Consider the following 11335-nt stretch of genomic DNA (forward strand, 5'->3'; position numbering starts at 1 on the left):
TGTTTACCAAATTGATCAAGATCTAAACAGAGGTGTCAGAGCAACAGCGTAGGATGAATAAGAACAACACCTCTAATGTTGAGCCTTTTGTGGGGATTTGGAGTTTTGTATTGCTTGTATGTTACTTTTAGCCCTCTTCTGTGCTGTTTTTTCCCATTTATTGGTTAATTGGTTCCCCTGTAGTCTCTTTGATTGTACCGGCTGTGCCTCATGCTCTGATTATGTTCCGTAGGTATTTAGTCTTTCGGTTTTGTGTCCAGGGTTCCTTGTCGTTTCAATTTGTCATTTGAGTTTACCTGAGCTACCAGTTCACGAGTCTGTCAGTTCGTGGTCCCACTTGAAGTAATTAAAGAAGCTGAGTTTCTGACCTCTGCAAGCTGCAATTCTTCTCAACAATTAAAATCATGAAACCTTTTTTTGTCATTAAAATATTAGAATTTGATTCTCAAAAAGGATGAGGTTAACATCTTGAAACACAACATTTATAAACATTTCTTATCTTATCTCTTACAATAATCAAAAAGGAATATCAAAGTTCTTTTGTGGCTAACAGTTTCAGACATTTGGAGGCAACTTGTCTGTCTTTCTTCCTTTGCTTCACACTTCTTGGTACTCACTTTAAACATTTCCTCTGATTTGTACTTGCGTTGTTAGGCTTTGTTTGTATCACCAACATCAGTTTGGCATGAACTTATCACACATGACATGAGGTATGAGGTTGTTGGTGACTATATATATAGGTAAAAATCGATGTACTTGGATGACCTTGTGTTTAATATTATAAACTCAAGTTAACCTGTTAACCAGGCTGTAGAAGAGGAAATGCATTCACATTGTGGCCTTCAACAGATATGTGAAATTTTGCATTCTTTATCACATGTTATCAACAAGCACTTCAGTTCATGTGAATCTTCAGTTCGGGTGAATAAAGTCAGACTAAGGTACAGTTCTTGTAAATTGTTTGCAGCGTTACGTGTTTATGTATTTTATCGATCAATAGTCTTAACTAGTTTATCCTTGCAGGGGGGAGGGGCTGGTGCCTATCTCCAGGGACAAATGGGCATGAGGCAAATTAAATCCCAGTTAGATCCATCACAGGCCAACAGAGAGACACACAGAACAAGCAACCTGTGGGAGGAACCTGGAGTGCCTCAAGAGGTAACACACATGCACAGAAGAACACACAAACGCCATGTAGTAAGATATGACCCCGTGATAAAATTCTTGCTGCAACTGCGCTCTGTTGCCGTCACATCAGTGTACTACAGTTTGCCATACTTGTCAAACTGTTTAAAATAACAGTTTGAGAAGTATGAGATAGGTAGGTTGCATGTTTGTTTTTCCCCGAAAGATTAGTCCCAAAGTGTCAGTGAAATCAACAGTCATTTTCTAGGGTGGGCAGTGTGTTTTTTTTTTTTGTTTTTTTTTTTAATCACTTGAAGTGAAATGGTAGTGGGCAAGAGAAAGGTCAGACCTAAAAACACAAACAGACTTTATGAAATATACATATTAAAAAATCTGACGGCACCAAAAGATGCAAAACCAGTTGATCCATCTTTGACATTTCTCACAGTTGCAAGCAAAAAACAGGAACAACTAACAAAAAAACGACTTAATTTTGGGAGTACATTTTCTTTTGTATTTACTACGCATGTCTTTGTCCTGAGCTATGGGGAAATCATGCTCGAAGGATTCAAAGGCAAGATGTAACATAACAAAGAAACATCTACCTACAAATACTTACTTTCCAACATGTTTTGCTTCTGTTTGCTTTTGGATTTCAATCTACCTGCTGATTTGAAGTCAGAAGGAATAACTCCAAGTTAACTGGCAGCAAAGCACCTCAACGATGTAAGCAAATAGATGAGAACTAGCTCACTGAAAATCAGTATGTTATGTATGGAGAGTTTTACAGAAAAAAGTACACTGAATGATCTAAAATATTGGCAGAATCGTCTCTACAGAGTGCACGGGGGCAGTAGACAGGCTGTGTTATTTTACAAGCTGCAACAGAGGCTGAAAACTGAACAGTCTGAAAAATCAGATATCATGGAACTCACTTTTTGAAAACCCTAATTCAGAAGGTTTTATTAAGCAGATTTCTCTGTTTCAAAAAACTGTGGTCTCACATAAACTATGCAAGTCCAATCAAAGCATTGTAAAACCCATTCCTTACCAGTAGTTGACAACAACATTGACCATCACAACCTTCAAATTAAAAAAAACTTGCTATAAAGATGATGCTATCCTCAAAAAAAAAAAAAAACTCTTCCAAAAGAATGTACTGATGTTTTCTGTGACACTGTTTACCCTTTCCTATAAGTCGTATGACTTTTTTTTTTTTTAGTATTGACTGGAAATGTGTCAGGACAGTGTGAGTTGCATAAAAGAAACGCACAACAGTTTTGTTGTGGTTTCCAGCAAAGTAGTGTGTGAAGGAGATGAGAGTCCCCTTTCTCACTACTGCTGTTTTTTTTTTTTTTGTTTTTTTTTGTTTCAGCCATCCACTTCAGTGTGGTTCTCAAACATGCTCAAATCATTTTTTCACAAGGATCTCCCCTGGTGATGTTATCAGCACTCCTGCGGGAGTGACAAAATATTCCCAGAAAGCACAGAATGATTGAAACAACATTGAATCAATGTCAGCCAGAAACATTGAATCAACGTTGAACGCTGACATTGAAACAACATTGAAAGTGGTATGTTACTTGTATGTTGAATCAACGTTAGGGTTTCAACCATAACTGCCATTATATCAATGTTGATTCAACCATCATCTGTATGTCAATTTACATGCATATTTGTGTTATTACTTTGAATCAGTTAGGAATCAACGTTGATTCAACCTTCATCTAAATGTGGATCTGCACGCATTTTTGTGTTTATTCTACATTGAATCAACTTTTATTCAACCTTCATCTGAACGTGGATCTGCATGCATATTTGTGTTGATTTTACATTGAATCAATGTTGATTCAACACTCATTTGACTATGGATCTGCATGCATATCTGTGTTGATTCTACATTGAATCAGTTAGGAATCAACGTTGATTCAACCATCATCTGAGTGTGGATCTACATGCAGATTTGGGTTGATTTTATATTGAATGAAAGCTAAGTATTTATGTACATTTTTAGGTCTGATAGGTCTACATCATAACATGCCACTAAAAGTTTCTTCACTGGTGTTAAACACACTATATTATTGGCAGATGATGGGTAAACTGTGTACAAAAGGTTAAAAATGACAACATGGGTTTGATATAACATTTTATTTAAGAAAAGAGGGACAGATCTTTAAACATATTTGATTCCTTTTTGACTGTCAAAACAACAGTCTGTTGTCCACAGAAGAACAGAGTCCATGAAGTTAAGCTTTGTACTGTATGAACCAGGGAAACAGTACAAGTTGTGGTAACCCCAGTTTGACTCTGGTTGGCGTCACTTTGATTCCTTGCGATGTCTTCCTCTCATTCTGGCGTGTAATGAGGCCACTTCTTGACAGTTTCACTGCAGTCCTCAAGAGTCAGCTTTCGGTCAAACTGCAGAGCAACGGCTGAAAAACACAAAAATGAAAGTGAGGAAGGTGCCGGTTAGAAAGATGATAAACATCTGAAATGTTCTGAAAGACATTGAAAGATTAAACGGTGTACTGGTTACAGGTCTGAGAACAAATGCAAACCATATAGTTCCCCATGTACACTTACTGTTAAATTAATATTTATCTTAATCTTTCATTAATATTTATCTTAATGTTTACGTATACAACTACATTTACCTTTCAAGCTGCAGGATAGTGTAGCATTTATGATGCTGCACTCATGTTAAAATGAGGGAATCAACATTTAAAATAAAGGCTGTTTATCAGAAAACCTAACGATAAAACTCACGGAGGATCAGGGTTTATTTAACACACCAGAGACAAATAAATAGAGCAAAAAGTGATATATACTGTAGTTGGAAAAAATATTTATAATTTATACAGAATAAACTTCAATCAAATAGCTGGTTCAATCTTCCATCAACTACAAATATTTCCAAATAAGTTGATTAAATTCCTTAAAAAGTGTCTATATGCTGATCAAGATCCCACACAAGTAATAATAGTCCAGTTCAGTTTAACCAGTTACCAATCCAAGAATCAACAGACTGAATCAGTCATTAGCAGGTTTAGTTCAGTGTTTCACCTGCCTTACATGTTTTAAGTGTTTTCCTTCTGCCACACCTGGATTGAATCTGTGGATGATGAACAACCTTCTGCACTTCTTGATGGCTGCAGATGGACATGCAATCATCTAACTCAGCTGTTCTGGAACAGAGGCACATCTAAGCACATCCCTAAGCACATCATAATAAAAAGTTAAAAACAAGTGATTACTATCACAACAATTTAAAGCCCACCTGGAGCAGCCAGCCTTACACTTCCTTGTCCACCACATGCTCTCCCAGACCAAACAATAGGCCCCGCCCTATTTTAAAAACTCAAATCCCACAAAATCTCACAGGATTTCATACTTAGGCCTGGAGTGGTAGGTAAAATGAAAATAATACAAAAGGAGACATGACCTCAATTATTAAAAATGTCTTTTTTGCCTCAAAATAATCAGGATTACTATGGGCACAAAACAATGCCCTTATTTTTCAATAAACACATTTAAGATCAAAGTAATATTGAAAAACTTACCATAAAACTGCTCAGAGGAGAATTCAATTCAGAAGCCGGTTGCAAACAAGCCAGCAGCAAAGTGGCTGTTTGGTTGGGACAAACCACTAGTGTAAAAATGGGGAGGTGGCCTGTACAACTCCTTGTAGAGACCTCTAGATGTTTTTTGTGTCAACACATTATGCAGTTAGTAATATTTACAGACAAGTAAGAAAATGTACAGAAAGGAATCACAACCTCAACATGTTCTCAACATGTAGTGCTTAATTTGAAACATGATTAACCCCCACTTAGTAATAAAATGTTCTGACCCAGAGCTCAAGGAGGGGGGTTGGGGAAGAAGGTGTATGGCAAAACAGCTGACATTGATTCAACATTGATCAGACCTCGGCATTTCATTCATTAGATTTCAACCACAAAACAACATTGATTCAATGACACAGTTTTGGTCCAATTCTAACCATCCAATGGTTTGAATTGGATGGTTGTTTTATGGTTGATCCACCGTCAGTTTTCAACTTCAACCATACATGCAACCTTTGTGATAATAATTCAACATTGAATTAACATTGTGTGCTAACTGGGTAGTTCTTCCCCAAACCTTGTCCTCAATCAAACTGACCTGCATGTTTTCAGTTCAGCAAAACCCTGTTGATCAGACGTCAGTTAATATCGTGTGCTGAATTAGGGAAATGCCTAAAACTTGTAGGGCCTGGAGGACTAGTGCTGAAACACACTGGATTCGACGTTGGCATTTCATTTATTTGATGTCAACCACAAAACAACATTGATTCAATGACACAGTTTCAACGTTAGTTAATTGACTAGAGTGGGGTGGTTGTTTTATGGTTGATCCACTGTCAGTTGTCGACCTCAACCATACATGCAACCTTTGTGATAATAATTCAACATTGAATTAACATCTTTTGCCAACACGCCAACAGCGAATCAGCTGTGTGTTTGGGACATCCCACTCATGTAACGGTGGGGGTGGACCGCTCCACTCCTTGTAGTAAGTTGTAGATGTTTGTGTGTCAATATATCACACACACGCAGTCAGTGAGAATTGTTATGAACAAGTAAGAAAATGTACAGAAATGAATCTCCACCCACTATCCTCTGCAGTGGTTAATTTAAATGTGATAGCCCCCGCTCAGTAATAAAAGGCTCTGACCCAGAGCGCTGATGAGAAGGAGAGGAGGGGAAGGGGTGCGGCAAAACAGCTGACATTGATTCAACATTGATCAGACGTTGATCAAATCTTGGCATTTCAGTCATCAGATTTCAACCACAAAACAACATTGATTCAATGACACAGTTTCAACATTGGTTACTTGGCTAGAGGTGGATGGTTGTTTGATGGTTGATCCTCCGTCATTTGTCGTCTTCAACCAAAAATCAACCATTAATCAGACTTCAGCATTTCAGACATCAAATTTCAACCACCAAACAACATTGATTCAATGTCACAGTTTCAACGGTTTGATTGGATGGTTGTTTGATGGTTGATCCACCGTCATTTGTCGACTTCAACCAAAAATCAACGATTCTAACTATAATTCAACGTTGATTTAACGTTGTGTGGTATCTGGGTTTACACTTATAAAATTGTTGTTCCAAATCTTAGCTTCTATATACAAAACGAGTCACAACATTTACTCATTAAACTAAGGATTTGGTGGCAGCTGTGTTTTGGTGTGTGTGTTTGTTTGCACGCATGTGGGTGAGGTTCAGGTTTGCACACGCTTATAGCTGTCTGTTTGGGGATCCATTTTTGAAAACATGCAACTTTATTGCCTTACTTTTAAATTTATCCATAAGTTGGACTTGTATCACAACTATTGCAGCTTGTACGTTATGCCAAGTCTCCATCTGGTTTCTGTTGTTTCTGCTGGGGAGCAGAGGTGATTACCAAAAAATTTTACTCAGGTGAGAGTAGCACTATTTTAAGATATTTTTGCTCAAGTAAAAGAAAAAAGTTACCGTTGAAGAAATTTCTCAGAGTAAAAAAAAAGCATTTAGTAAAAAGACTGCTGAAGTAGTGAGTTGATGATCAAAACAGCAACTGTTTAATATTTAAACATTACATTAAAAGATGGATGAAAATATAAAAACATGTGGAAATCTTGGTACTTCAAAGACCAAGATATGAATAGCATAACTACCAAATAAAATCAGGTAAAAAAAAAAATAAATAAATAAAAAAAGCAGTTTTTCCAAATTAACTTCTTTTGATGTAAAACTTAACAAAAACTGCAGGTGAATTTTGTTGGTTAAAACAAGCTTGTTTTTCATTCAGTGAAGTTACTCACAGTGGATAGAGTATCCGAAAATTTTACTCAAGTAAGAGTAGCGATACTTCATAATAAAACCACTCAAAACTGCTTAGTTTGCAGATAAACATGAAGCTACAGCCTGACGCATGTTGTCACTTTTGACTTTGCTCTCTGACCATCACACTGGGATTTATCACCAAGTAACAGAAAGAATGTTCTCTGCAACATCTACAATGTTAGTGAAGATTTTGATCGAGGTTGATCAAGTTTTACATTTTTCTTTCAGCATAAAGGAAAAAAAAAACGTTGCCTGCATTTAGATTTGCTTTGACATGTAAAATTTATAAATTCTACATATTACTGTCAATGTTATGAATACATTCATCTCAGTAAAACTTTTTAAAATCAAACACTCGAATACCAGGAGCTCAGCAGCGATGTGTTTCCTGCAGTTAGCACTGTTGACTCATAACTTGTAGGACTCTGGTTTTTAGGTTTCAGCACCGATGCTGAGTTTACACGTTCTTCCTGTGGGTATGCGTGTTGCCCCATGCTCTCTGATTTCCTTCCACAGCCCAAAAATCTGTCAATACTTATACTTGCAAATGTACAAGTGCCAACTGGGGGATGTCCATTCTGTTTGTGTGTTTGCAAGTTTCATTCTACTCTCTATCCACATGTAGAGCATATTAAATTACCCTAAAGAAGCTCAAAAATATTTAGGTGATCTAAGTGTAGGCCTTTGCTTTGATAGAGGAAAAGTAGAAGAACTTTTAAAATAACACCAAACTTGTTCATTTTAAATGCTTGTTCATGTAAGCTAACATGAAAGGAACAAAAAATAGTTTGTTCTATTCTTGTCTCTTTCTTGTCCACGTGTAGGATTTTAGAGCACAGAAATCTTCCATGGCTTTGATCTCCCACACACTCTTTCTGCCACCTTTGCACGACGATGCTTGAAACCTTCCTCTCTTGCTAAAGAATTGCTCTCTTGCTTCCTGTTTCACTGCGCTAAAAACTTCATAGCACGCAATGCCCCCTCCACTTCACTGTCACAAATCTTGTTGACGGTGTGCTGAAACGAGGCGTTTGTGGTTTGTGTCGCAGCTACGCTCTCGGGCATTTCTGCTTTTCATTCAGAAGCCAAACCTCTTCATCAGCAAGAGCAAGAGAGCAAATGGAACAGAGCAAGACATGAGTAACCTGGTGTATGTGATTATTTATGGATCCATTATTGCTATTGGTTTGCCACTCAACATCATATCTCTGTGGATTCTGCTCCGTCACCATGGACGAAAGTCGCCCAGCGTCGTCTTCATGGCCAACCTGGTGGTATCCGACCTGCTGCTCATCCTCTCTCTGTCCATGAGGATCTACTTTTATGCTATGAACAGCTGGCATCTGGGTGGGATGTGGTGCGTCTGGTTCACCATGCTCTTTCGCAATAACATCCGCACGAGCTCCATCTTCATCACCTTTATCAGTGTGGACCGGCTGCTGGCTGTGGTTTATCCGTTGAGGTCGAGGCTTGTTCGGACATCAGTCAACGCCGTGAAGGGCTCTGTTCTCATCTGGGCGATTGTAGTGTTGGTGAATGTCCCAGAGAGTGTGGTCTTTCTGAGGAATTTTGACAATCAAACATGTTTTGATTCAGCAAATACGAATCAAACCAGCAGAAGAAATGGCGAGATACTGGAACTCACAATTGGTTATTTCCAGCTTGTGCTGCTGCTGACCATGCTGACAGTTAACATCATCTCCACAGTTATGGTGTCCTGCACTCTCCAAAGACATCTAAGTGAATCTGCAAAGGTCAATAACAAACTGAACGTCATGCTGATTTTCGCCATGAACCTGATGATGTTCACCGTTTTCTTCTTGCCGGTGTCTTTGGTTGTGTTCTTTGATCACCTGAGGCCCGAGCTGAGCTGCCTCGCAAGTGTGAACTGCTGCCTGGACCCTGTGCTATATTACTTTTCTTTTGACGGGTTCTGGAAAAGAAAGGAGGACGTGGAAACATCTCTTGCAAGTCGCGGAACATGATCAGACTGATAGCAATGTGGCAGTTAAGCAGAGATAAGATGAAATCTATTTTTTTTCTTTTTACAACAAATTTTGCTTGTATCAGTGTTTCCTGTTTTATCTAGTAAAAATATAAAAAAAATTTGAACTAGAAATTTTTTTTGTTGACTTGAAATTATAATTTCAAAAAAAGATTATTAGATTGCTACATTACTTGAATAAACTCATTGAATTAATGTAAGTTTTATTGCTAATTTCATTTTAACTAAGTAGCTGCTAGTTTCTAGAAAGTTGTCAAGGAATGCATTAATTTGTTTTAAAGATAATATTTTATGGTAAAATGAGTTGAAATGGTATTTGCAAATAAAAGTTTGGCATAACCTGACCAAATTATCGTGATTTTATCTGATGTAGTGCAGAGTTAATAAGCAACAGGGAAGCTTTTTTTTTTTTTTTTACAAATGAAAGGGTGCCTTTTTCATATCCTGTCGATTTTACTCTGACAATTTTAAATAAAATCCTGAGCAATAACCTACCTTTAGAAGTCGCCTGATTAGTAGCACACAAGCTTTAACATGGACAATAAATGGAGAAATGTAGAAGAACACAACAAATGGATCAGGATTAACATTTTCAAGATTTTCCTGAATAAAACCACTTAAAAGTTTGATGTGCATTTGTGGATCAGAAGGGAAATGCAAGCCACATTTTTCAGATTTTTTTTTTTTAATATTGAACATCTTATATCCTTTTCCTCCTTTATTGGTCTATCACATGAGATACCTATAAAATACTTTAAAGTGTGTAATTGTAACATGACAAATTTTAAATGGTTCATAAGCTATGAATACTTTACCAAGGCACTGCTTGTTATAGAAAAAAAAGATGTAACTTTCAATGAGTAGATATGTAAGGTTTATGTTTGTTGCTGTGATGAGTTATTCTTGCCCATCAGAATGTTACACTTGACTTTTTTAAGAATTGTTCCTATTTATTCATCCCCTCTGGTCTTTCTTTTTAAATATGCCACTTCCAAAATAAAGCAAACCACAGCAAACATGAGAACAGGACATCTTTGTTTCCCGCTTCTGCACTCGTAACTGCATTTAGAGTTCTCATTCTGAGCACACGAGATCTGTTGTTTTGGAATAAGATGCAGAATTTGTATGCATAAAATGTTGCCTCTTGTAAATAAAGTAAGGTTGTCGGTCCATAAGGCTGCGGCTGGCCAGATATTGCTTGAGTGTGACCCTTCTTAAATTGGAGTCCTGTGTGGAGGCGCTCTTCTGCCTCGAGCTGCCCCATATATGTTTAATGTGACCTACCTGTGCCCTCTGCAGGACGAAACTCAACAAGAGATGGGAGAGGGAAAAAAAAGATAAATACAACAGCTTGCATTCACACATCTGTACTGCAGTCTGTACTCAACCCTGGTCATGTGTTTTTACACCATTGTGTATGACAGCTTTTATTCAGTGTGCTGTGTGTGTATTGGATTATTGCACATGGCTGAAAGGGGTGTGATCTTTAAAGATTCTGTTGATTATGAAAGAGGTCAAGTTGTTGCTTTTATATCTTTTATATCTATTGCCACATTTGAAGGTTATGATCTGTTTAGTCTGGGATAAAAGCAGAAAATACACAAAAAAGCCTCCTTTCCTGTATGCTTCTTCCTCAAGCACGCACACTTGCATGGACACGCAAACACACAACCTTTAACATGAAAAAACAAACAAAAAGACACGAGGCAGACCCATTCTGCTCTGCTCTGTGTGGCCGCAAAAGCCTCTCTTCCTATCTTGTGCTGCAGTCTGGTAGGCCTTTGACCAAAAGGTGAGCACTATTCAAAGAAAGCAGCAGCTTTGGTCACTTTGGAGAGTCTGGTGGTAAGAAAAAGGGAACAAAGCAAAAGACAGAAATTGACATCAACAAGTGCAAGGGACAATGATCAACAACGACAAGGCCTACTGCCAAAAAGTGAATCTGACAAAAACAAAACTCTATGTCAGTTGTATGTAAGTACAATTCAAATTGTGAACATGAAGTGATTCTTAGGAAACATACATGTATGCAGTTTGACAATGTGATTAAGAGCGCATGTGTTCTGTGCTTTAGGTTGTGACTAAACAGAGCGAGGCGGAAGCCAGAATGCTTTCTCAGCCCACATTTTCATCAATTAAGGTTCATCCACCAATAAATAAACCCATAAACAAATGAAATAAATTAAGTTTTACACTCTCTGCACTCAAAAATGGCTTTTGAAAAGTAGAGGCTCCCTGATGAGAACCAATTTATTTCACATTCCAGTTTGGTGGGCTGCAACAGAAGCCTGTTAATGAGCCCGAGTTTTAGAAAAATAAGATATTTAAAACC

General features: G+C 37.6%; 1 protein-coding gene and 1 long non-coding RNA gene across 2 annotated transcripts; one reads left to right on the forward strand and one right to left on the reverse strand.

Moving 5' to 3' along the window:
* Positions 1 to 3465: 3465 nt before the first annotated feature.
* LOC106952843 (uncharacterized) lies at positions 3466 to 4531 on the reverse strand. Its single transcript, XR_001426059.1, has 2 exons — positions 4227 to 4531; positions 3466 to 3557 (listed from the first exon to the last, which is right to left on the reverse strand). It is a non-coding gene; the product is annotated as an uncharacterized LOC106952843 (long non-coding RNA).
* A 3120-nt stretch (positions 4532 to 7651) lies between these two features.
* On the forward strand, positions 7652 to 11323 carry LOC106952841 (lysophosphatidic acid receptor 4-like). The gene has a single exon (XM_015041216.1). It carries the CDS (start codon positions 8135 to 8137, stop codon positions 8981 to 8983), a length of 849 nt encoding a protein of 282 aa, XP_014896702.1. The 5' UTR covers positions 7652 to 8134; the 3' UTR covers positions 8984 to 11323.
* The last annotated feature ends 12 nt before the right edge of the window (positions 11324 to 11335 follow it).

Source organism: Poecilia latipinna, unplaced genomic scaffold, assembly GCF_001443285.1.
Source record: "Poecilia latipinna isolate Pla-1442-1.1 unplaced genomic scaffold, P_latipinna-1.0 Scaffold542, whole genome shotgun sequence".
NCBI lineage: Eukaryota > Metazoa > Chordata > Actinopteri > Cyprinodontiformes > Poeciliidae > Poecilia > Poecilia latipinna.